Source organism: Bipolaris sorokiniana (assembly GCF_000338995.1).
Source record: "Bipolaris sorokiniana ND90Pr unplaced genomic scaffold COCSAscaffold_2, whole genome shotgun sequence".
Classification (NCBI taxonomy): domain Eukaryota; kingdom Fungi; phylum Ascomycota; class Dothideomycetes; order Pleosporales; family Pleosporaceae; genus Bipolaris; species Bipolaris sorokiniana.
This window is the reverse complement of record NW_006911896.1, coordinates 1,036,227-1,059,867: the sequence shown is the minus strand read 5'-3', so window position 1 is coordinate 1,059,867 and position 23,641 is coordinate 1,036,227. Positions and strand designations below refer to the sequence as shown.

Genomic DNA, 23,641 nt, shown 5'->3' with positions numbered 1-23,641 from the left:
GCGTTTTTTTGGATGGTCCGTGCACTCACCCACTAGCCAGTTTGGGGTGCCGCAGCCAAGGCGGTGAATGAAAGAAGGCTGCAGTACGACTGACAATGACAACGGAAGGGCAGATCAGGGCGCAACTGCGTCCAAGTTTCGAGGGCAGATCAGCGTAAAGGCTATCCCTTGCGTCTGATCCTGCGAACGCCCACCACAGACAAGTGTAACGGTTGTCAGAATGGTGGATCCTTTGTATCACATGTCAGATAGTGCGCCCAGGTGGGAAGAAGGGATGTTTGAGGCCAAAAACATCATTTCAGCGTGTTTGCCAAGCCCATCTCTTCAGGAGAGATGAAAACGAAGCATCTAGTATGATTGGCCCCTACGACTGGCACAGCAAAAGGAGAAGACGGGTAGTAGTGCAATGAGGGGTAGTCGCTGGAGGCCAGATATCCTGGTGTAGCAAGTGCATACTGCAGGGCCATGCACATCAGCTGAACACCGATCCTGTGAGACGGAAGCAACCGCACTCGCCGGGCGTAACCATGTCATAGTCAGAAAACTGCCAAACAGTAATTTTGTATCCAACGGCTGCCCAAACAGACGTTTCAAACGGGTATCGATACGGTGCGTGAATACGGAAAGAAAAGGACAGTAAAGTCATGAACCATGTACCCATATGCTCCAATCACTCTCGCAGAGTGTCATCCCAACCCCCTTGCTCTGCCAGATGCTCCTCCACGCGTCGTTTGCAGTCTTCCAAGCCTTGTCCAAGCGCTTCATTCCATTGGCTCTCCACTAGGCCAACCTTCTCCTTCAGGTCATCAGTCAACCTCCTTTCTTCATCGGCCCTGATGGCCTTCATCTCCTGGTTTACCCCTGCTAAATCTTCGCCTTCTAGCAGTCTTTGTGTTTCGAGGAGTCGTGAACCTGCAGTCATGACGCCTGTCTTGACCTCGTGCAATAGACATAGCAGATTAATTTGCGACTCGATAAACTGATACGCAGAGCGACCAGCGTGTGCGAGAAGAGTGTAGAGATACTGTAGCGGGTAGTCGTGATAGGCTGGTGTCTCCTCGTACTCTTGAGGCGGCACCAGGATCCCAAAGCCTTGTAGGTTTCGAGGAACCTGCTGTACAATGGCAAGCAGTCCTGGTGCAATGTCCCAGAAAGCAGACAGCTGAGTCTCAACTCCCCGCGTCACGTTCCGTTCGATGACGTCCATAAAGTCTTCGTAGCGTTTGAGTGTTTCCTTCTCAAAGGTGACCTTGCGATCTTGGCCGTCGTGCCGGAAGAAGCTTGTAGCTTCCTTTACCTTTTGTTCGTTCTTGGTCTGAACATAAGGCAGAACAATGATGTCCCGATAGAGGTCATTTCGTTCGTCTTCCAACTCGTACATCTCTTTATGTAGTTGTTCCCGCGCCTCAAACAGCCACTTGAGCAAAGTAAGCATCTCTAGAAGCTCCGGTTTCTCGTCACCCTCTTCCTGTGTCTGATTGGGATCTGGTTCCTGTTTCAAGCGTCCTTTGAGGTGCTCCATGGAAGCTGTAGCCTTGGTTATGCGCTCACAGAACATGGCATGGAGTGGATTGGCCACTTCTGCTTGGAATGTGTCGAATATCCATTGGACTACATCCTGAGCTCTTTGGTGCTCGCGACTCTCAAAGTCTGCCTCTGCTTTAGCGGCATCAGCAAACGACATGACCCCATTCCGGACATTGTCCTGAATGTTGTATCTCAGTTGCGCGCGTCGGTCAGACAAAGATGCATTTTCTTGCTCTTTTCGTGCCTCAATCTTCGTGTTGAATTTTGCCTTGGTATTCTTGACTTCATCGAGTTCCGATAGAGTTCGCAAGCTGCTTCGGATACTAGCCAGATCTGGGTGACTGTTATTGACAGCAGGATGATGTCGTGGGTACGAAGGGGGAAGCGTGACAAGCCGCGACACGTCTAACTTGCCAGGATCAGGTGTTGCCGTGGCGGATCTCTGATAGTAGCCGTAGCCCTGTTGTTGTTGTTGCTGTAGCTGTTGCTGCTGTTGTGGTAGCGGCTGCTGACCCTCTTCATGTAGACCAACCTTCTCCGGCGGGTATTCGTTGGGTCCATACGCTGGTCGACTACTGGACTCGCCTCGCTGCCTTGGAGCGTTCGCATCCATACCTGCCCACTGCAGGCTTTCACGAGCTTCTTTTGGCAAACTCATGTACTTGGACTCTCTTTTGCTTCGCTCCAATCTCCTTCCGCCACCAACTCCAGATGATCCGCCATCACTCTCCCACCAACGGCTTGCAGACCGACCTCTCGAGTCTTGTTCATCAGGAATGGTACTCATAGCCATGCTAGGGATAGGCGAAAGCGAGGGGTGGTAGTTGTTAACCCAAGACGCATCCCGAGCTTTCTGGCTTGAAGCACTAGAGGGTGAAGCAGGCTCTGTATGAGGGGTAAAGTTGCCAATTGATGATGCAGGGCTAGCAGCAGTCGTGGGCATCGAGTTGGAGAAGCGAGTGTCAGGAGATTCTCCTGTGACAGACCCTTGCGACCTTCTGTTGGCATGCCCTGCATTGGTTTTTTGCGTGTTTGGCGTAACTGACCTGCGTCCTGAATTGCCATACGAGCGCCACAAATCTCTCGTCAAATCCACGATATCGCCCGCCATGGCATCGAAAGCCCCGGAGTAACGATCCCGGCGGAGTCGAGATTCAGTTACAATAAACTCTGCAAACAACTCCAGTCTGTCTTGATCGGTCTCGGCAGCCATCTCTTTTTCAATAAACTGTCGATGGCGTTCCATGGAGGCACGGGCAAAGGCGTGAACGCCCGCTGGCCTAGGTGTGGTTACTGTGGAATCCGGGCCTACGACACGAGAGGTACTTGGTGTATTCATGGCCGAATCGTTTGCAGCTTCTGATTGACGAGTCAGGTCTGCATCTCTCTCATCTCCATATATTTGGAGTGGTGGGGTAGGTAGCGCTTTGGAAGGGAGCGGGACTGGAGCTTTCTGGGCTGAACGACTGAGATGTTCCATACCTGGCGAAAAAGGCGGCGTGGGCGCACCCGCAAGTGCAGACCTAGGGGGTGCATCGATTCGAGGCGTAGTATTTGTTGACCCAGAATCTTCGAAGATATTTCCGCTCCTTGGCGATCGAAGTGGCCCACTGCTCTTTGGTGTACCTCTGGTGACAGCGCCACGGCGGGTCAAACCACCTTCGGGCGTTCCCAAATCGAGATTGGCGGGCTTTGCGGCTTCATTATCTAGATCTTGTGCCCAAGGGTTGTTGCTCGGTTCGGATCGCTGTTCCCGCGCCGCTCGGCTCTCACTCCTTCGCTCCCGGATTCCTCGTGTGCTTGCATCGCGTCTGTTTGGAGTTTGATATAAGGTGCTGTTCGAACCTGACGTAGTTGTTGGCCCAGACGAAATCGAAACGCTTCCGCTCTCTGAAGATGCTGCAGGCTGTTCGGAAGAGCGAACGGTAGGGGGGCTCGTGTCGATATACAGGCCATGAGCTGCGGGTGATCTTGGACGAAGGTTTGTAGACTCGTCTTGCCAACCCATGGGTGTCGGTGGGATTGGTGTTAGTGAAGTCTGGCCGGGTCTTCTGGTTGGGGGTGCCGAGGGCAACACAGGCATTCGGCTGGAGCTTGGTTCTGCTCCAGGTCCCATACTTTGCGATCTTGAACTGCTGGGAGGAGGGCCAGGCGGGGGTGGGGGTAATGGCACATTACGATTCCAGCTTCCTGATGGGACGATGGGCGATTCATCAATCGGTGTCCGAGTCTCGTAGCCCGGTACACCAGCAGAAGCCGCCCTCCGAGAAGTGGGGGGTCTGATAGGCGACTGCGTGTCGGGACTGTACCGTCGATCCACGAATGCGTTTGGTATGTAGCTGTCTCGATGTCAGTCTTGGCATTATGTCGCCTGGTTTGTACGTGGACCTACGTCGACGTAGCTCGCTGTGCAACCAGCCCAGGGGAAGCAGGTGCTCTCTGGATGGCATCAGAAGTACTGATGTGAAGCGAGTCAATGTTGCTTGGAGCAGGGCTATGGTCACTGTTCCGATTTCTAAAGGACGAAAGGCTGAACTTGGAAGTCAGTTTGTCTCGCGACGCTGACCGACCTGTACCGTTCCTTCCCGGTGGAGGGGGAAACTGCTGGTTCGATATCATACTTGTGGCGCTCGAGGGTATGACAATGGACGTAGGCCGACTATGGTAGCCCGAGATGGGACGCGCCGATGGCGGATTGCTGGTCGGGGGCGGCGGCGGCGGAGGGTGGGGAAACGTATTGGCAGTGAGCTGCGGCGACGAAGTGGTGCTGGTGCTCAGCGACTGCGAGATGTTTGGGTTCTGACCAGGCGAATATGGAGGTGGCGGGGAGGGCATCGAGGCTGGCAGTGTTAGCATCACTCATTTTGATGCGTCGAGTCGATTGTCTCGGCGGTGAAGGAGTGCACAATGCCATGATATGCTCAACACAGAATTTGTTGCACACTTGAGAGAGAAGGAAAGCAGGTCTACGGAATCTACTACATAGCCTAGGGAGGCGAGAAGAAAGAGAAAAATCGCATATACCTTCCATGCCCGTCACGTCATGCAGCCTCGAGGGCACTGATATCTGGCTGTGCTGGACATGCTGTCCATTGACACTCCCACCCCGCGACCATTGTTGGGGGTTGTATGGCGCGGCTGGAGCAGAGCCTCGCATGGCCATGGGTGAAGCAGCCGCGACGGGAGAGGGCGCATACGTCGAGGGCGTGAGTGAGGGCGAGAAGGGCAGGCTCAGCGACGAGGCCGTAACGGGCGTGGAGCCATGCAGATAGGCGGAACCAGAGGGCGGCGGTGGCGCAAGGGTGGTGTTGAGCAGTGGCGGTTGCACAGCGAAGCGCCTGGGAGATATCTGCGGCGCCTGGAGGTTGGTGGGATGCGGTGAAGGCGGCGGGGGAGGTAGTCGGGGAGAAGGCGGTGGGGCAGGACTGTAGGCATGCTCTGAAGCCATAGCGACTAGTATGTATGGAGGAGCAATCGTCCTCTCGGTTTTACTCAGTGCTGGGCTCGTCGACCAGAACAGTTAGCCTTCAGCGGCTCCGACGAGCGGGCGTGGGCGAATCCAGCAGCAGAGGAGAGAGCGGGCGACGATGGGGCGCTGCGCCAGGCCGGTGGTTGTCACCCTAGACGAGACTGCAGGGTCATGCTGCTGTGTATTGGTGAAAGGGCGAAGATGGACGACGGCGGCCAATTCGACGCCTGGCAGTTCGGCGGCGATCATGGCGGCGCACACGGGTTTAGAGGCAGTCTTGACTGTTGCTTGTCCAGCGAATGGGCGCCGCTTCATGCGCTCGGCGACCAGGGCCACCTGCACCATCCCTGCCAGTCGACAAGGTGTCGGCGGCTAAGTAGAGAAGATGCCCACTGCATGTCCCCAGCCTGCATGGCGCTCCATGTTCGTGTCTCCTGATACTACGCCCTCTAGTCCGTTTGTCGATGGCGACCATGTCCCTACTCCGGTCAGTCAGTCCAATCTGCCCGTGGTGCTGCTGTACACGGATGCTTGCCATGTTACCCTATCCAAAGTAAGTATCCGAGTGCCGTGCAGGGTGCATGCTGCGCGGCACTCGAACGCCATGCATCCCCACACGCCGCGATATTATTAGTAGCACCACTCGGCCCCACTTCTTTCGTCCCAACCCCCATGAGACTCCAACACACTCCATCCATGACACATGCTGATGCACTTATTCTTACACCATACATCTGCTGCGTGTGACCGACAAACTTTCTGTTGTAATGCTTAGCACAACATGCTGGGGTATGTCTATCTATGAATATACCATGCATCCTTCCCCAAACGCCACGCTTAAATGCCTAATCCGCAAAAACTGCAATGCCCAACTGAGTAAACTCCGCAATCCGCACTTTACTTATTATCTTTCTCGTCCTTGGTTACCGGAACTGGCTCATCATCATCTTCCTTGCTCTTCTTCTTCTCTTCCTTGCGGCGGCGCTCGTTCTTGAGTGCCTGCTGCACCTTTTCATCCTTTTCATCCTGCAGCTCATCCCACTCGACGTCGTATTCGTTCGCAATCGCCTTGATTTCTTTGCGGAGAGTGTTGCCATCTTCAATTAGCGCCTCCCACTTGCGCAGATCGAAGTTGTGCTGCTGGTAGAGTTTCTGCTGTCGACGAGATACGGTGAAGTTCATTGCCGAACGATAACTCACTTCGCGGTTGTGATAGAGGAACCATACGTAACCGCCAATAAGTGTCGAAAGACCAACAAGGTACTGCAACCATATTAGCCTTGCACAGTCCAAAAAGTCAAGTTGGAGAAGCTTACCGTCACTGGTTCCATGACGTCCCATCCCAGCTCAGTCTGGAAGGTGAGATAGTAGACAACGCACCACCATCCTACAATTCCGCCAAACCCAGCCATGGCTACCCTTTTGGCACCCAGCTGCGCTAGCTCATCGCACTCCTTCTTGACATCAGCCATGGCGCTGATCTTCTTTGATGTCTTGCGTAGCCGCATTCGCAGATAGTAAGTCCTGTCGTTGAAACTGGGCACACCAACTCGTATTTCTTCGGGCGCACCTTCAATGTCAATCGCAAACTCTTGCCCTCGAGCAGCGTCACGAATGAAGTCACCAATCTCCGTCGACGGAGACCATCGTACAAATCTGCGCTCTCCTTCTTTGTCGGAAGAGGCCTCGTGGCCTTGGCCAGAGTACGACTCTACTCCTCCCTCTCCAGGCCCACCTCGTAGCTCCTCTGCTTGCTCTGGCGTCATCCTATCGCGCGTGCCAAGCTTGCCCGTCTTGTGGATCTTGCCGTCGATGCGGATTTCATCAACCTGCTCAAAATCTTCTTCTCCTTCTTGTTGGCTCAAGCTTTCCCTTTCACTGCTGACTGGTGTTTTCTTCATGTCCCCTGACTCTCCCTCTGGTTGCACTGAATCTTCAGCCCGAAAGTACACATGTGGCTGCCGCTCACGGCCTTGCTTGTCCTTGATGGTGGGAAGCTCAGCCTGTATCAGACGCTCAAGATATGAGATAGGCTGCTGTGGGTGTACCAGGAGTGCCAGCGGTTCAATGTCCTTGCGGTCGGTATTCTGGTCGCTAGTGGTGAGGGGAAGGATGATCTTTAGCATGCGAGACGGTGTAGTTAGCAATTTCCCTGTGTCACGTTAGCAATTGTCTTCCTATATTCATTAGCAAAAACATGCCCTTGGTCATCGCTCCAGCACTCCTCTGTCGCGCAACAGGCGGCGTATCGCTTCCCTGTCTGTGCCATGGCGTGCGTATTTGTTTGCTCTTGTCTTCCTTCAGCTTCTGTGCGAAATGGTCCTTCTCCTCCTGCGTAATGTTTTCGTTAAGTTCTGCAGCGGGCCTGGCATTGCTATTTGAGTAGTCGCCATATTTGTCAAGATCCGAATGTTTCCCATCCGTCAAGCATCGAAGTTGTGAGAACATGCCTTGTCGTGTTGATGCAGCAGGAGAACTGCGAGTAAACAAGGGTGCACAACGGGCTGACGGAAGCGTGCTGACGCGAGGGAGCGATGCCAACGCGATCAGTCGATGTCTCATGACTGGTAGACTGACTGAGTCTATCTGCAGGTGCAATGACAAACTAGCAGAACGTGTATTAGGTCTCAGCAGTCGACGGGTGTCATGGTGGAAGAGGTCCACACGACAGACAAGGTTACAGAGTTGCCGTCTGGCATACGTCATTGTTGATCACCCAGTGGCTTGAGAGTGTGGCGGTGATACTCCACAGCATCTGCGCCTCAACATCGCTAAAATGTTACATCATTTTATTGGGACTTCTCTACCTCGACAACGGACTACACCTATGTGAGCGGCGAGAACCCCATCTGTCTCCCAGACTATGAGGTCAAGGTCCGCTGCTACTAAAAATCCTCTATCCATGCTGGTTAGCAAGGATCACGCAACTAGCCAAAGTCCACATCCACACATGTGAAATTCTGTGCATCTTTATGTGGATACTATTACACCTCGTCCGAGTATTCTGCGAATCGACCCGACAGATGTGACGATCTCGCAAATCTGATCTGACTTAACTAGATGCTCTATAGTGGTTTGCGTCTTATTCCCGAGCTTTGTTTCTTGCATGTTTGTCCTACTCGTTATACATATAATTGTCTTGTGCCAAATTGAGTATGTTGAGCGAAAGTGTATAGGTCGTGAACACTTCGATCTGACGACAGTATCTTTGGATGTTTTAAATGTCACACGCTTCATAACTGGTGACCCGGATTTTATTGCCAAGCAAGTCAACATGGCCGCATTGGCGCACTTTTACCTTGGTTATGCTGGCTCGAGAACAACATTGACCACAACATATGAGACTATTCGGCTCAAACATTTTTCGTTTCTCAGTACCCACGTTCTGAAAAGTTGATTTGGAATTTTTTTAAAAAAAAACAAATCAGAAAATCAACTTTCGCCTGATGAGGACAATGACTAGACTCACCAGATTGTAGTAATACTAGTCACGAAGAGCAGCTTGTCAAAGCCCTAGGAAGACATAATCTTCTTGACTGTCGGCAAGAGTTGATAATCATTTTTGCTTTTTCCTGGTGCCTGTCGATTAGGTGCGAGCTCCCATCCCCTCGGAGCTGAAGGCAGCTCTTCATTTGTTCTTTTTCCCAGCAGCGACGGCGTGCATCCTCTTAGCGTAAGGGGTAAGCCGCACGGTATCGCTTACGAGGAACTGATCTAGGCCCGCATCCTGACAGACACGGCGCATATTATATCTAGCCTTGGTACAGCTGTTGGTTGGCGCCCGCATTCTTGGTGTTTCTGAAGGCGAGACAGCAAGATTGGACGGACTTGTCGAAATTCTCCTCGGAATATTTACGCTTGAGATGGATACACGTCTATTCGTCCATGTCAACCATGGTTGTACGACGTACGAAGTTTGAAATGAACAGCATTGCAGGATAATCAGCTGTCACGGATCTGTAGATACCTGTCAGCCGTTTCAAGAAGACCGCGGCCTGTCGTACAGCTGTCAAAACAAAGTCCATGTGCGCTGGCAGCGCAAGCCTCAGTGGTGTTTCAATACATGTAAGTGACGACTGACACCAGACTGGCGTGTCCGTAGGCATTGTACTATGTTTGAAGGCTTATTGAAAAGGTTGTCCAAGAAGAGAAGAACAAACACTAAGATCTAGAGTAGCGTCCACGGCATCTCGTTTGCGACGTGTCCACCAGTGGCGCACACTGCACAGGCGCACGCTATGCAGCAGAAGAAAGGAACCGCCTAGTCCATCAATGTATCAATACATGTATACGGCCGTGTATGAGAATACGGACGTGTAAGCGACCGGAATTTGTTCTCAGGGGATGGCATGTGCAAAGGCCGTTGGTGCATTATTTACAAGGGGTGCGGATGCTGTATGTAAGAACATATGCAGAGTATCAAGGAGTTGATAATAAGGCAAACCACGCGGGTGAGTGATGGACCGATATCCCGATGCGGGTTAGTAGGCGGGCGAACGTCCCTGGAGCCCTGTTTGTTAGATGTCGCTCATCATCAGTAGCTGTACCCAGCAACGAGCCTAACGGGGACGGGCGTGTTTGTTCGCAACGCAGACAAGCATACTTAGTCGCGTCACGCAAGAAGCGACAACGGCGAGGATATGCAGGTGAGGGAGGCACTGGGGCGATTGCGAATGCCCAGGGCTGGCAAAATCTCCACTTGGTGCTCTGAAAAAAAAACCATTAACGCGACTAGGCCAGTCGCCGCGAACCGTCGCTTGGCTCGGCCCACCTTATTTTGATGCGGTCGCCCATCCGGCAAGGCCGCCAAAGTCTTGACAGGATTCCATTTGCAATCGGTCAATTGCGCCTTGAGCCTGCTGTGGCTGCCGTGATAACAGCGATTCGTCCCAGATAGCAGAGGCGAAGTCCAGCTGTAGGTACAGGTCACTCAGACAGCGCTCTCGGCCGCCTCCGCATCCCCCTCGTCCAGAGATACGGATCGACTGTCGTGGCGGTCCTAGGAAAAGCATACCAATGCGCTTAAATGTATTGGTTGCAACAGGCGAGGTGCCGTGCCGCACATTCACTACAGTACGTTTCCCCAGCCTACAGTAGTACCCAGCACCGGCCGGCCGCCTCCTTCACGCGCACGAATCCGAGACACCCTAGCTTACCGTGATGTGGGCTCGCGTGGATTGTCAGGCTATACCCCCTCGAGCAAAGCCTGATCGTCCTGATATCTGCCATTGGCCCTTTGTGGGACGACGAACGCGACAGGGTTTGGGTCTCGCCGCCTGCCCTTATCTTTTTGGTGCGGCAGCATGCTAAATGCGCTTCATGTCCTGTAATACGCATTTACTTGACTTAAAAAGCTCTCTTTGCCGGCGCAAACCCACAGGGCAGAGCTCGACGTCGATCCCTCTCGCAGCTTGGTCCACTTTACGGCAACTGGCACCGCTGCAACACACACTCTCTCTCACACTCACTCGCACACTCAACTTCCAAAATTTCAATCGCCACCCCACGGCATCGCTGAAATCTCTGCATCATGTCCGGCTTGATCCAGAAGATCAATGCCGCCGTCGCGACCTCCCTCGTCGGCAGGTACTTTCGCCTTGAAGGCTCCGGCCATGTGTGTGCATCGCCAAAGTGTATCATCAAAACATGCACTGACCAGTTCACAGCCCAAGGAGCGCAAAGGCAGTTACTTCACCACCGAGTTCCGCGCAGGCCTCGCCACCTTTTTCGCAATGGCCTACATCATCTCTGTAAACTGTATGTCAATTGCGCAATGCCATTGACCCTCGTCATCTGATGAACATGGACAGCATCGATTGTGTCAGACAGCGGTGGTACATGCGTTTGTCCTGGACTCCCCGACGACCCCATCTGTGAGACCAACGCCGAGTATGCGCTGTGCGTCCAGGAAATCAAACGCGATCTTGTCACCGCTACAGCTGCCATTTCCGCTTTGACATCCTTCTGCATGGGCCTGTTCGCCAACATGCCAATTGCACTCGCCCCTGGAATGGGATTGAACGCCTACTTTGCCTACACTGTTGTCGGATTCCATGGTACAGGTATGTTACACTGCACCTGATCCCATCGAACTCTTCGTGTCATGGGCGTACTCGATTTCTACATGGGACTCTGCTGATTTCTGCAAAAGGCATGGTTCCGTACGAGGTTGCACTTACCGCCGTCTTTGTCGAAGGTTTCGTCTTTGTAGGTCTTACCGTTCTCGGTATCCGTCAGTGGCTCGCAAGGTACGTCATCCCAATTAGCTGTGTGCTCAGGTGTCCCTGCTTTTCACCAGATTTGTACCGTGTGGCTGAATTCAGCGCACTGTGCGACGCAGTCTGACACTTGAAGCCACTCAATCTGCATACGTAAACTAACCATATACCCAGGGCTATTCCTGCAAGTATCAAGCTCGCTACTGGTGTCGGTATCGGACTATATCTCACTATCATCGGTCTCGCCTACTCTGCTGGTATCGGTCTCATTACTGGCGCTCAGTCCACTCCTCTTGAGCTAGGTGGTTGTGTTTCCTCGGCGCAAGTCGATGGCGTTTGCCCGGGTGGTGCTAAGATGAGGAACCCAACTATGTGGATCGGAATCTTTTGCGGCGGCATCCTGACCGTCATGCTGATGCTCTACCGTGTCAAGGGCGCCATTATCATTGGCATCATGCTTGTGTCGATCATCTCCTGGCCCCGTACCACTAGCGTTACCTACTTCCCGCACACCGAGACTGGTGACTCCGCTTTCAACTTCTTCAAGCAGGTTGTTACGTTCCACCCGATTGGCAAGATTCTGGCTGTACAAGAATGGAATGTTTCAGCGCACGCTGGTCAATGGGGTCTTGCTTTCATCACCTTCCTATATGTCGACATTCTCGACTGTAAGCTACACACTATCCATCATCCTTGATATCTATACTGACATGTCCAGGTACCGGTACCCTCTACTCAATGGCCCGTTTCTGCGGTGCTATTGATGAGCGCACTCAGGATTTTGAGAACTCTTCCATTGCCTACTCTGTAGATGCGATCGGTATCTCTATTGGCTCGCTTATGGGCTGCCCTCCCGTCACTGCATACATTGAGTCTGGTGCTGGTATTTCCGAAGGAGGCAAGACTGGTCTTACTGCCATGTTTACCGGAGTCTGCTTCTTCATCTCTATCTTCTTCGCTCCTATCTTCGCCTCAATCCCGCCATGGGCCACTGGCTGTACGTTGGTCATTGTTGGTTCTCTTATGGCTACCTCGGCCAAGGACATCAACTGGCGCTACCTGGGCGATTCCATTCCGGCTTTCCTCACTATCGCAGTTATGCCTTTCACATACTCGATTGCCTATGGTCTGATTGCCGGTATCTGCTCCTACATTCTGATTAACACTCTGGTCTGGCTGCTCGAGCTCGCGTCTGGCGGCCGCATCGTCCCACCTAACAAGGACGAGAAGGAGCACTGGACATACCGCCTCGAGGGCGGCTTCTTCCCACCCTGGGTGCAGAGGCTTAAGAGCGGAAAGATGGACTTTTGGAAGTCTAGCCCTCAGACTGAGGGTGTTGCGGAAACCCGCAGCGGCGGCAGCTCTACTCACGGCGACAAAGAGTTTGTCAGTGATAAGCAGGCTTAGTTGTTCAATTGATTTTTTTTAGCGTTAGGGCTGCTTTTGCATAGCTGAATTCAGTGCAGCTGTACCTAGACTAGTGTTTTAAAGCGTTAGTGACGCCGGTCATCGAACGAGAGGAAGCTATACGGCATCCTCAGAGACCGATGAGCGATCTTGAATTATACCCTTGTTTGTATCTGGGACGGAATTGGTTTTTCTTTTGATTGAAGATACTTACAATTGGTGTATCCACGTGCCACCTCGAGATAACCGTTAACAGTTGATGTATTAGCGCAAAAGAGGTGTTGTCTGGATACCTGACGTTACACATATGTCATATCACAAGCCAACAAGCCACACCCATCGGCCATGTCGGAGCAATGGACTGGGCCTGGATCGGAGCGGCGGTTCGCTTCGCACCGACGCAGGGTAAAAAGGCCGAGGCATGTGCATCTGATCACCCCTCCATCTGCTAGTGACATCGGGACATCCGAACGGCGGTTCCGCAGACAATTACAACACAATCCTACCGATCACCCACCTGTCAACTTTCTGCGACCTGGAAATCGACACAATCCTAACATCCGAACTATTTACGTCTTCCTGTACTACATAACTTCATTCAGCCCCTCCCCACGCCTGCCCACTTGCACATAGAAAAAGATTTGGGGCTCCGAGGCTACGCGGATATCCGGTCGCTTACGAGATTGTTTTCTAAGCACGTAAATTGGCAACCGCCAGGGAAGAGGCCTGCGAAACCAGTCATACGGGCCGAGCGATAGCCGCGGTAATCTCGTCACGTCTTAATATATACTTTGCACAAGAGGAGTTTGGATACATATTATATACGTCAGACAAAGTAAAGAGCAGAAAGAAAGGAAGAAAGAGAGAAGGAGGAGACGAGGAAAAAAAAGTTACACTTGGAAGTATGACTACAGAACTGGAGAACGGGCTGCCCGCCAACGGCACAAATGGCGTCAACGGCAACGCGACAGAAACGATCAATTCCACACCCTCACACCCAGCATTCGACTCGATATCAGATGTGATACAAGCATTCGGTACGTCTACCTCCAACCTCCCCCCGGAGAAACCCACTTACTAACCCACAACCCCACAGCAAACGATGAATTCGTAATCGTCCTCGACTCGCCCGCGCGCGAAAACGAAGGCGACCTCATCATCGCAGCCTCAGCCCTCACCCCTTCCAAAGCCTCGTTCATGATCCGCTACAGCTCAGGCTACATCTGCGCCCCCCTCCCCGTCTCCCGCGCCGCAGCCCTGCACCTCCCCCAGATGGTCGCCGACAACGCCGACCCCAACCGTACCGCCTACGCCGTCAGTATCGACGCTGCAGATCCCTCCGTCACAACCGGTATCTCGGCGCACGACCGCAGCCTCACCTGCCGCATGCTGGCCGACCCCAGCGCAAAAGCAAGCCATTTTCGCCGCCCAGGACATATCCTGCCGCTCCAGGCTCGCGATGGGGGTGTCAGGGAGCGCATGGGACATACCGAGGCCGCTGTCGATTTGTGTCGTCTTGCGGGCAAAGAGCCGGTCGGTGTTATTTGCGAGCTTATTACTGATGGCGAGGAGGTGCCAGGCAAACCTGAGTTGAAGAATGGGGGTATGATGAGGAGGGATGAGTGTTTGGCATTTGGCAAGAAGTGGGGGATTAAGGTTTGTACGATTGAGGATATGGTGAAGTATATTGAGGAGAATGAGGGGGTGTTGGGGAAGGCGGCGTAAGGGGAGTAAGGGGCCTTGTAGGATGGATGGGGGAGAGATTGAAGAGGATTGGTGGGGTTGGAGGTATGTATAGGAATGGGTGTTTTTTTGGAAAGAAAAAAGAGAAAATATGATGAGATGAGATGAGGTGTTGACATATTGGTCCTGTGGGAGCACATTTTGGTACATGGACCAGGAAAAGCCTTAATGTAGAATATTCAGTTCAACACCAACCTCGGAAAGTCTATTCAGATTACGTCGCATTACATACTACTCTCAATGAAGCACAAATATACTATAATCTCAAGAGAGATAGAGAGAGAGAGAGAGGAAAAAGATATTAAGATACTACGAAAGAAGTGATATACATCACAGCCTACAGAGCATGAACCCAAAAAACAAGAAACGCTTTCTCACATTAACAAACCGCACATATATCTCTTTTTACCCAACCCAAGTCTCTTTCACCCGTGCTTTCCCATAAAAACATCTATCCTCCTTACAGCATCCTCCATCTCCGCAACAGGCACTGAGAACCTCAATCTCGCCCACCCAAAATCCCTCTCCACGCCTCTAAAACTCTTTCCCTGGGCAACCATGACACCGCCCCACCTCGCCATGTCATTGTAAAACCTCGCCTCGTCATGCTGCGTCCTCGCGCGTTTTGCTAAACGGACGAACATGCAGAGACCGTGCGAAGGCGCGAGAAACGGTACGTCGTGTTTGCGCAAGACGGCGGCTAACATCTTGTAATTGATGGTTAGACGCTCCGAGTTGAGGGCGAGGAGAGTGGGGAGTTGGGACCAAGACAAGAGGCCGGAGAGGTGAGATGTTGAGAGTGAAGAAGGGTGAGTGGAAGTTAGGGCCATGGCGTGTAAGAGGGAAGGGTTCTGCTGCGATACGAGACATCCCTATATTATTATTGTGAATACAAGACACTTGGTTGAATTGGGGGGTCATGAGATGAAGACTGAAAGAAGAAGCACATACCACTCTGAATCCGCTCATGCCGAATAATTTACTGGCGCTCCATACTACGTGGACGCGGCTCGGATCTACCTTGACTGCTCCAGCGCGTGCAAGCGGTTCCGTTAGACTGAGTGCGCTGACAAAGTCTGGGGCTTTGCTATCTGTCCCAGACAGCTCGAGGAGGGCGTAGACTTCATCGCAGATGAGATGCAATCCTCTTTCTTGGCAAAACTCCATGAGCTCAAGCAATGTTTCGCGGGGATAGCATCTTGAAAGTGGGTTATTGGGATTGCACAGCAGCACGGCCTTGATACGCGAGCGCTTATCCGAGAAATCGTATGCTGCTTGGAGTGAAGGGAGAAGATAGTTGTCCCAATGTGAGTAGGTGGGTGGTTTGGCAACAATCAGCTCCACATTCGCTTTTCTCTTTAGGATTGTTTCGAAGCCAGCTGTAATATTCTCAGCATCGTGATTCTGGATATTCTGATATTCTCAAGATGGTACATATAATACATACACCAATGCGGACCGGGAGCGAGGATGCAGTCACCATCGTCACAAATGGCGTGGATGACGTTCTCGACGGCATCGACGGCTCCCGATGTAAGGACAATGTGCTCGGGCTTCACGGTGTGGATGGGATTGAAGTATGAATTAAAAAAGGCGGCTAGTGCATAGCGGAGTCGCCGATCGCCGCCATTTACTGATGCTGCGGGGGCTGCAAATGCCTGTCTAGAGGGTTAGTGGGGAAGCACAACTTTGCTCGGCCTGGGGCTAGGGACCTCGCTCGCAATGTTATCCTCCAGAGTGCTATGAAAGAACTCGAGCAGCTCAGGATGGATGGCCTCGTTGAGGCCACGAGACAGATCAATAGTTGGGGGGAAGGGATCGGTGATATGTGGAGGTGGTTGTTGTTGTTGTTGCTGTTGTGGGGCCCCTGCCGCGAAGGTAGGGAGGAGCTCCCGCAATGCCTTTTGCGTGCGCTGTGACAATCCGGCATCCATTGCGAGGGACTGTGCCATGGGGGCGTGTACCAAGGACGGCAGAGTGGGTGCAGTAGAATGCAGAAGCAAAAAAAGGAAGACAGATAAATCGATTCAGGCGCTGCACGCAGCCAGACATGGAACTGCCTGACATTCCAGGTTCGGCAAGCGGATCTCTGCTGCGGCACAGTTACATCCCAACACTCTGGTACGCGTTATCGGGAGTCGAGGCCTTGAAGAACCCCGGACTGTGCTTGCAAGCGACCTGGCAAGCCATGACATGATTGCTGATGCCACTAACTTCCAACAGTAGACGGGACAAGCATTCGGGGAATCTCATACGGAAGGAAAAACACCTCGAGTCCAGTGCTGTTTGCCCTGGGGCACACACACACACTATTAGTGCCTGCCCATTCTATCCCGCCCATGTGCCCCGTTATCACTATCACACCGGAACCTCCCAAATCAGTCCAAACGCCGTTGAAGATGCACATGAATAAAGTACCTGCAGCACTCGACACGACCGTCAGCTGCGAAGCTCAATGGCCGTACCTATTACCAGTGCTCCCTTGATCACCATTCCATCAGGCCCACTGCGCGGCCCGTGCTAAAATGGCCCCAACCGAACCCCTTCGCCTATTACCCAATCCATCCCATCAATGCAAAGGCCTCAAACCATATGGATATTAGCCTTGTGGACGTCCGATCCCCTGTTTAGCCTGCACCCGCTGTCAGTTCCATCACATGCAACAGACATTGTCAACTTACCTTCATCATTTCTATCCTCTGCTTCAAGTTTTGAGTAACCTCTGCAGCACGCTTCCAGCTCTCTGCTCCCGAAGCAGCCTGTGAGCTGGACCGGAACCCGCCGCCATTTTCGCCAGAGCTAATGCGGTCGCCGCCACGCGATGATAGAGATGACTTGCCAGAAGCGGCATCTGCTCGGGGACTCAGTTTACCACTCAAATTACTGCTCGGCCGCGACAGAGTGTCGAAGTTCTCCTTACCATCACCCCCGGGACTGTTTGGCCCACCTGCAAAACTCCTGTCTCTTCTCGGATGCATGGCCCGGCTGCCATATCCAGAGTCACCAAATTGTCCCCCATTGCCATTGTCCGAGTAAATATGATCAACCACATCTGCTGGTGGTGGAGAAGACACACGCACTTGGCGACTGAGTTCGCGCTTCAATCGATCGATTTCCCGACGCTGGAACTGAACAGTCTGCTCAGATGCTTCAAAGTCCGAGCGGGCACGCACAAGTTGTGTTTCCTTGGCTTTGATAGAAAGCACGTCGCGTGTGTGGTCTTCGATTAGCTGGGCATTTTGGTTTTGGAGCTCGAAAATCTGCGATGAAAGCTTTGTTCGCTCCGCCCGCAGTTCTTCATATTGCCTTCGAATTCGCTCAACTTCGGCTCGGAGCTCATCAAGCTCAGCCCGTTCGACTAGACTCAGTCCGGTGGGGGCCTGATAGACAGGGGCTGCAGCAGGCTCAGCAGCAGGTTTTCCCAAGGGACGTCCCGCAAGACCACGGCCCGCGCCAAACTTGGGCTGCGGCTGTGGTGCTTCTTCTTCTTCTTCCGGCGGCGGAGGCGATGGGGCGGATTTTCGTGGCGAGGGTGCTGCGAGACCTGACTTTTTCAATCCTCCCAGTCTTGATGCACCAGGCTTGGCGCCCAACTTGGGCGGCGCTGGTCTCGATGTTGGCTTTGGTTCAAGCGGCGCGGCCGGTTCTTCGACAGGCGGAGGTGGGGGAGCTTTGGCTGCTGGAGCGGCCTTCTTCACACCACCAGGTGCTGGTCGCTTACCCACGGGTTTCTTCGTTGGTGCGGGAGCTGCAGGCTTAGGAGCAGGGGCAGTTTTTGGCTTGTACTTGGTCTTCACTTCGGCAGCATCGTGGAACTCCTTGATCTTGGCTTTGCGGATATCGTCCAACCCATCAAGATGAGCATTCATGATGCGATCTCCCATGATTTTCCAGAGCGTGCCTAGTGCCTCGGCACCGGCGGATCGCTGTACTTCTTGTGACTCTGTGAGGAGCTTTGTAGAAGCCTCTGCGATGGCCTTGGCTTGTTCAGGTGTTGGTGCTTCGCGAGTGGTCTTTAAACATCGGATTAGGAACCTAGAGGATTCCAGTTTGACCTGAGGGTTCTTGTGCTTCAGAAACTCTAGAATCTCTTCAAGACACTCTTGGAAACTCGTCGAAGCAAAAGATGCATCAAGAGCGGCTCCAATGGCATCAGTGACGGTCTGTTTCTTCTCCTTCAATCGTTCCATCATAGCATTCATTACGTCCTTGCGGTACTTGGCAAAACTCTTCTTCAAACCCTTTGCAAGTAGCTCAACACAGTTAGCGGCTGTGATAACCACAGCGATATTTGCGTCTTTCATGCTCTTTGCAAACCCACGTATCAATTCATCAAAGGGTCCCTCAGCGATCCGAGGGTGGTCGAGCGCCTTCTGAACCTCGTCGAGTGTTTCTTTGCGATCTTTCCATTTGGACGATGCTAGCTTCTCAGAGAAATCCTTGGGTATCTTTGCGAATACATCAACGGCCACGTACTCGGGCTCCAGATCAATGACGGCGTCTTCTTCCTCCTCTTCCTCCTCGTCCCCGTCTGGACCTGCGGCTGCGGCTTCTTTTGCGGCCTGTTGTGAACGGAGCAGTCGCTCTTGTTTTGGCGGAGGCTCGTCTTTGACCTTTTCGAAGAGTTTGTCGAGATCCTGCTGCTGCACGGGCTTCAAGTCGTTCCAGAAAAGTGGTTTCATTGCTTCTTTGAGCCAGCGGTAAAGCTCGACTGTCAATTCCTGCGCCTTTGCGCGAACGTTCTTATCCGCATGGCCGTATACTTTGGGTAGGGATTTAAGGACAGACTTGGGTTCCATGGTCTTGCAGCCATAAGCATGGTACATTTGTGTCAACGCTTCTAATGTCGCGGCAATAACCTTGGGTTGCTTGTGTGCTAGTATGGGAAGGAGCTCCTCGATGACTGGGTCTGGCTTGTCCGTCTCAATGTACAACATCAGCGCTTCGAGTGCTTTTTGCTTTGCTACTGGCCGCGTTGACGGTAATCCCTTTTCGGCGATTGTAGCGATGGTGATATTCCGCGTCCTAGGCACCAAGTCAGCAGCAGCGTCTTGTATAAGGACACGCGACATGTTACCGTGTGCAGCCCTGTTGGCCAGCTATCTCAAGGAAGGCGCATAGCGCACCAAGACCTTCCTGCTGTGCGGCGACGTTGGAGTCGCCCACCACGCCCTTCCATATGCTCGCATCGTTTATGAACTGGCGCACTACCGGGTCGGACTCGCTGGCGGCTAGACTGAATTCTTTGGCGGCGGCTTCGTAGCCCTCTTTCCGTACCTTCCAGTTCTTGTGTACAAAGCGATCGGGCAGCGGCAGCTTGCTGAAATCTTCCTCGTCGGCCATGGTATGCGATTATTATTTATGTGCGTGTACTGTGTGCGTGTGTGTTTGTGTATGGGGGAAATGGATAGAAGAGAAGGGGGAGGGACTATCGGGCGAGTCAGTCGCAAGCCTGGAAAAAGCGAGAGCTGGAGAAGGAGAGAGAGTGCGCGTGAATGCGCATTGGGAGAGGGCCAGGTGCGGATAGATAGTTGCGCAGCGGCCCAGAACAGCGTCGGGGAAAAAGGAGCGGCGGCCGACGACGTACCGGATGATGTCAGTGGGACCAAAGAGGGGGATTGTTTGGGCGAATGTGGTGGGGATATTGTGGTCTGGTGCAGCAAACAGCAGAGACGTGTGTCGTGGTCCAAGTGGTGTCTGGTTACTGATGTAAATCGCATGTGCATTGGGCGTTGATCCAGCAACACGTCTTTCCCACTGGCGGCCACCCCCTGCACTCTCGCACTCAGCAGCCCAGGTGGTATACACACCGCCGCCCACCACCCGCCGCCGCCGTGTTCTGCCCACATACTACTACCCACTATACACGCACACGCCCATTCCTCCCCCCAATTCACACCCCCTTCCCTTTGTGGCGGCCTGCGCGATCTCTGTGCCCACTTCCGCCCTACGCCCAAGCACACGCACAAACCCACCCCGCCTGGCCTTTGTTCCCTGCTCACCGCCGACACCGTTCCCCCGCGCCCACCAACACCCTCCGCACCCACGGCCCTAACCCAGCCCAACCAGCGGCACAGTAGATGGTGGGCTTCTGCGACGGCCGCGTTTGAGCTAGTCTTTTCGCCATGAGCGCGATACTTACAGACCGCCAAGCAGAGGAGTTGTGAGTGTTAGCACCGGCCCATGTACGACCGCCCACAACTGACAGCACCCCCAGGCACAAGGCCATTGTCGCCTATCTTGGTGTCATAAATGCGCCAAGGACCGCAGAGGCTTTCCGCGAGGAAGCCGGCATCTCGGACAATTTCGACGAGGCCACGCGGAAAAAGTACGAGGGGCTGCTCGAGAAGAAGTGGACGAGCGTAGTCCGCTTGCAGAAGAAGGTAGCTGTGCGCTAGTCTGCTCCCTGGAGTTTCATGCTCATCTTTTGCAGGTCCTGGAACTTGAGCAGCGCAACCAGAGCCTCCAGAGCGAACTTGACTCCACAACTCCTACCTCGCTTCTCCGAAGAAATCAGGACCCCGCCAGCTGGCTGCCACGAGCCCCGGCACGACACACGCTCCAATCGCATCGCTCTCCGATAACATGCGTAGCCTTCCACCCCATCTTTTCCTCACTTGCTTCAGGCTCAGAGGACACAACCATCAAAATCTGGGACTGGGAATTGGGAGAGCTCGAAAGGACAGTGAAGGGACACACAAAGGGCGTGCTCGACGTTGACTTTGGTGGCCCAAGAGGCGGTACACTACTGGCATCCTGTTCTAGCGACCTGACCATCAAACTCTGGGACCCCTCGGACGAGTACAAAAACATCCGCACTCTCCCAGGCCATGACCACTCCGTCTCTGCCATTCGATTCATACCCAGCGGCGCAGCAGGCTCGCCGTCGTCTGGCAACCTGCTTGTATCCGCGTCCCGAGATAAGACATTGCGGATATGGGACGTTACAACAGGATATTGCGTCAAGACTATTAGAGGACATGTCGACTGGGTACGCGACGTAGCGCCAAGTTTCGACGGACGATGGTTACTATCTGCGGGTAACGATCAGACCGCTCGGCTATGGGACGCCGGCTCGGGCGAACCAAAATGTACCTTCATAGGTCACGACCATGTAATCGAATGCGTCACCATAGCGCCCCCAGTGTCGTACGCCAATCTTGCCTCTCTTGCTGGACTCAAAAAGCCACCGCCACTGAGCAGCTCAGCCGAGTACATAGCAACCGGATCGAGAGACAAGACGATAAAGATATGGGATGGACGAGGAACTCTGATCAAGACACTGACAGGCCACGACAACTGGATACGATCCCTAGTCTTCCATCCTGGTGGAAAGTATTTGCTATCGGCTAGCGACGATAAGACCATCCGGTGCTGGGATCTCACGCAAGAAGGCCGATGTGTCAAGACGGTCACTGACGCACATGGCCACTTTGTCAGCTGCATGCGATGGGCACCCAATGTCGTCAAGGATGTACCTGCCAATGGAGATGCCCCCAATGGCACAGCGAACGGTACCAGCAAGAAGAATGAGGACGCCACAAAGGGCATACGGTGCGTCATTGCGACGGGATGCGTGGACCTCAATGTCCGCATCTTTGCCTCATGAAAGAAGACGACATTGTTTGCTGTCGAATGCAGCTTAATCAACCTCCTGTGCTTTCCATTTCCAAAGTTGGATGTACAGACGGACGTCCCGCCGCCTTTGTACGCGCGATGCTTAATGACTCTCAAATCTTACGATACGACTTCATGTACATACCCGAGTTACCAAATAGCATCTTCCCGCGTCGTGAAATGGCGTTCGTGGGTCCAAGGACATGAACATGGGGTAGACGTGAGTGTGCGAAGAAGGAATGGTGGAGCAACGAGGAGATATGCACTTAGTATGCCATATTAGCTCAGAATGCGATCTACTTCTGCCTCGGATTGTGTCTGTTTTGCTTCAAACTATTCTTTATTCCAAGATGCGCACAAGCCAGTCTTGCTTACGTACAGTGCATGTGTTGTTGACTAGTTAGCGTGATACTCGCTTAGTCACCAACGCGCTAGCGGAGCGGAAAATTTAGCTCCAACCTCCGAGAGCTACAACTTTTCTCGATCCGCCTGCAACCTCTCTTCTACACACATTCCTATCGCTTCACTCAGCGATGGCTACCAACACTGCGATACAATGACTGTCGCTTATGCATGATTCTCTGCTAACTAGACTATTTAACAATCCCGCCATCAGAGTGCTCTGCCTTTGGTACGTATTTGCATTCCTTTTTCATTTCATCCTGCATCTTCATGATGAATCACAAAGCCAATTAAACTAGAGTCTTTGACCCTACGGGGAATGAAACCTAAACTTGCACGTCAGTCTGAACGCGACTAGCTCATCCTATATTTTTTGCATTTGCAGAGAAGTCATATGGCTAACCAACAATAGAAGCCCATCTGCTATCAATCATCTAACACGATGCAACTACTGTGGACATAGCTGTTCGCCTGTTTGCGCATTACTGCGAAAATCAGGATCTGCCCTTTTGGGCTCTCACTGGTACGTTATTTCTTTCTCTTCACACTACCCAACCTTTCCAATGATGATCATCTGTGCTTCGGCACGCTGGAAATTACCGACCAAGGCTTCTGCCTGTGCCGATAAAATATGGCTGTTTCTGATTATTTTTTTCGCTCGAAAATTCAGCTCATTCCGCTATTTGCATGATCTTTTTGCTAACTGGAATGTTGCGCAGACTAGTCGGTATGCACTACCCTTCCCTTCAACCGCCCCATTCAATGATGATACGGCACTGGGCTCCGACAATTCTTGACGGATACGCCTTTTATGGCAGGCCTCAGAAACCTCGCCGAACTGATCGCTTCTCAATCCCTCACATGGCTGCACAAATAAATTTGGGCATTAGCTAATGCTCTAACAGTCTATTTTCAAGAGATGACAGAGCAGGTAACCGGTAAGCATACTCTATTCTTGTTACTTCCTGCGAAATGATGAACAATTGATGACGAGTCCGACGGGTTCGCCCGGTGAAGACTTAAATCAAATATATCCATTCATGTCAACTGATCTACATTCGCATCTTCTCAACTTGTTGTGTTGCTTTTACAGACGCATTCGCTGACATGATCACAGATATCATATCCCTATAATGAACACGGTACGCTCATCGTCCACACTCCCCTCTGCAATGATGAAACGACACAAACAAAGACAAGCATATGTCCAAGCCCCGGCGACGACGAGAACCGTCACGTCTGATCCGCAGTCCCAACC

General features: G+C 52.7%; 8 protein-coding genes across 8 annotated transcripts; 4 read left to right on the top strand and 4 right to left on the bottom strand.

Moving 5' to 3' along the window:
* Positions 1-358: 358 nt before the first annotated feature.
* COCSADRAFT_33181 (uncharacterized protein) lies at positions 359-5,240 on the bottom strand. The gene is made up of 3 exons (XM_007697286.1): positions 4,552-5,240; positions 3,920-4,367; positions 359-3,866 (listed from the first exon to the last, which is right to left on the bottom strand). The coding sequence occupies exons 1-3, from the start codon at positions 4,973-4,975 to the stop codon at positions 671-673; spliced, it is 4,068 nt and encodes a 1,355-aa protein (XP_007695476.1). The 5' UTR covers positions 4,976-5,240; the 3' UTR covers positions 359-670.
* Positions 5,241-5,732: 492 nt separating this feature from the next.
* Positions 5,733-7,645, bottom strand: COCSADRAFT_33179 (uncharacterized protein). Its single transcript, XM_007697285.1, has 3 exons — positions 7,198-7,645; positions 6,313-7,148; positions 5,733-6,259 (listed from the first exon to the last, which is right to left on the bottom strand). The coding sequence occupies exons 1-3, from the start codon at positions 7,556-7,558 to the stop codon at positions 5,894-5,896; spliced, it is 1,563 nt and encodes a 520-aa protein (XP_007695475.1). The 5' UTR covers positions 7,559-7,645; the 3' UTR covers positions 5,733-5,893.
* Positions 7,646-10,329: 2,684 nt separating this feature from the next.
* COCSADRAFT_33178 (uncharacterized protein) lies at positions 10,330-12,843 on the top strand. Its single transcript, XM_007697284.1, has 6 exons — positions 10,330-10,610; positions 10,663-10,753; positions 10,807-11,058; positions 11,148-11,244; positions 11,389-11,882; positions 11,933-12,843. The coding sequence occupies exons 1-6, from the start codon at positions 10,527-10,529 to the stop codon at positions 12,619-12,621; spliced, it is 1,707 nt and encodes a 568-aa protein (XP_007695474.1). The 5' UTR covers positions 10,330-10,526; the 3' UTR covers positions 12,622-12,843.
* Positions 12,844-13,525: 682 nt separating this feature from the next.
* On the top strand, positions 13,526-14,346 carry COCSADRAFT_167486 (uncharacterized protein; the record flags this gene model as incomplete). The annotated part of the gene is made up of 2 exons (XM_007697706.1): positions 13,526-13,658; positions 13,718-14,346. The coding sequence occupies 2 exons, from the start codon at positions 13,526-13,528 to the stop codon at positions 14,344-14,346; spliced, it is 762 nt and encodes a 253-aa protein (XP_007695896.1).
* A 305-nt stretch (positions 14,347-14,651) lies between these two features.
* COCSADRAFT_270409 (uncharacterized protein) lies at positions 14,652-16,441 on the bottom strand. The gene is made up of 4 exons (XM_007697705.1): positions 16,077-16,441; positions 15,812-16,022; positions 15,316-15,743; positions 14,652-15,236 (listed from the first exon to the last, which is right to left on the bottom strand). The coding sequence occupies exons 1-4, from the start codon at positions 16,314-16,316 to the stop codon at positions 14,790-14,792; spliced, it is 1,326 nt and encodes a 441-aa protein (XP_007695895.1). The 5' UTR covers positions 16,317-16,441; the 3' UTR covers positions 14,652-14,789.
* A 522-nt stretch (positions 16,442-16,963) lies between these two features.
* Positions 16,964-19,707, bottom strand: COCSADRAFT_167484 (uncharacterized protein; the record flags this gene model as incomplete). Its single annotated transcript, XM_007697704.1, has 4 exons — positions 16,964-16,996; positions 17,046-17,218; positions 17,285-19,389; positions 19,442-19,707. The coding sequence occupies 4 exons, from the start codon at positions 19,705-19,707 to the stop codon at positions 16,964-16,966; spliced, it is 2,577 nt and encodes an 858-aa protein (XP_007695894.1).
* A 479-nt stretch (positions 19,708-20,186) lies between these two features.
* On the top strand, positions 20,187-22,293 carry COCSADRAFT_133714 (uncharacterized protein). The gene is made up of 3 exons (XM_007697703.1): positions 20,187-20,527; positions 20,582-20,747; positions 20,798-22,293. The coding sequence occupies exons 1-3, from the start codon at positions 20,490-20,492 to the stop codon at positions 21,971-21,973; spliced, it is 1,380 nt and encodes a 459-aa protein (XP_007695893.1). The 5' UTR covers positions 20,187-20,489; the 3' UTR covers positions 21,974-22,293.
* A 541-nt stretch (positions 22,294-22,834) lies between these two features.
* On the top strand, positions 22,835-23,353 carry COCSADRAFT_270357 (uncharacterized protein). The gene is made up of 2 exons (XM_007697702.1): positions 22,835-22,906; positions 23,103-23,353. The coding sequence occupies exon 2, from the start codon at positions 23,113-23,115 to the stop codon at positions 23,275-23,277; it is 165 nt and encodes a 54-aa protein (XP_007695892.1). The 5' UTR covers positions 22,835-22,906; positions 23,103-23,112; the 3' UTR covers positions 23,278-23,353.
* Positions 23,354-23,641: the final 288 nt, after the last annotated feature.

Bases quoted from the DNA above. Each gene is read 5' to 3' on its own strand.
- COCSADRAFT_33181 (XM_007697286.1), bottom strand. From the start codon at position 4,975: ATGGCTTCAGAGCATGCCTACAGTCCTGCCCCACCGCCTTCTCCCCGA. The intron at 4,368-4,551 runs GTATATGCGATT...TAACACTGCCAG, and splicing joins TGACGTGACGGGCATGGAAG to CCTCGATGCCCTCCCCGCCA. The intron at 3,867-3,919 runs GTAGGTCCACGT...ACATCGAGACAG, and splicing joins GCACAGCGAGCTACGTCGAC to CTACATACCAAACGCATTCG.
- COCSADRAFT_33179 (XM_007697285.1), bottom strand. From the start codon at position 7,558: ATGAGACATCGACTGATCGCGTTGGCATCGCTCCCTCGCGTCAGCACG. The intron at 7,149-7,197 runs GCATGTTTTTGC...AACGTGACACAG, and splicing joins TGCTGGAGCGATGACCAAGG to GGAAATTGCTAACTACACCG. The intron at 6,260-6,312 runs GTAAGCTTCTCC...ATATGGTTGCAG, and splicing joins ACGTCATGGAACCAGTGACG to TACCTTGTTGGTCTTTCGAC.
- COCSADRAFT_33178 (XM_007697284.1), top strand. From the start codon at position 10,527: ATGTCCGGCTTGATCCAGAAGATCAATGCCGCCGTCGCGACCTCCCTC. The intron at 10,611-10,662 runs GTGTGTGCATCG...ACCAGTTCACAG, and splicing joins GCCTTGAAGGCTCCGGCCAT to CCCAAGGAGCGCAAAGGCAG. The intron at 11,059-11,147 runs GTATGTTACACT...TTTCTGCAAAAG, and splicing joins TGTCGGATTCCATGGTACAG to GCATGGTTCCGTACGAGGTT.
- COCSADRAFT_270409 (XM_007697705.1), bottom strand. From the start codon at position 16,316: ATGGCACAGTCCCTCGCAATGGATGCCGGATTGTCACAGCGCACGCAA. The intron at 16,023-16,076 runs GTCCCTAGCCCC...CCCTCTAGACAG, and splicing joins AGGATAACATTGCGAGCGAG to GCATTTGCAGCCCCCGCAGC. The intron at 15,744-15,811 runs GTATGTATTATA...AGAATATTACAG, and splicing joins CGCTCCCGGTCCGCATTGGT to CTGGCTTCGAAACAATCCTA.
- COCSADRAFT_133714 (XM_007697703.1), top strand. From the start codon at position 20,490: ATGAGCGCGATACTTACAGACCGCCAAGCAGAGGAGTT. The intron at 20,528-20,581 runs GTGAGTGTTAGC...CAGCACCCCCAG, and splicing joins GACCGCCAAGCAGAGGAGTT to GCACAAGGCCATTGTCGCCT. The intron at 20,748-20,797 runs GTAGCTGTGCGC...CATCTTTTGCAG, and splicing joins TAGTCCGCTTGCAGAAGAAG to GTCCTGGAACTTGAGCAGCG.
- COCSADRAFT_270357 (XM_007697702.1), top strand. From the start codon at position 23,113: ATGCACTACCCTTCCCTTCAACCGCCCCATTCAATGATGATACGGCAC.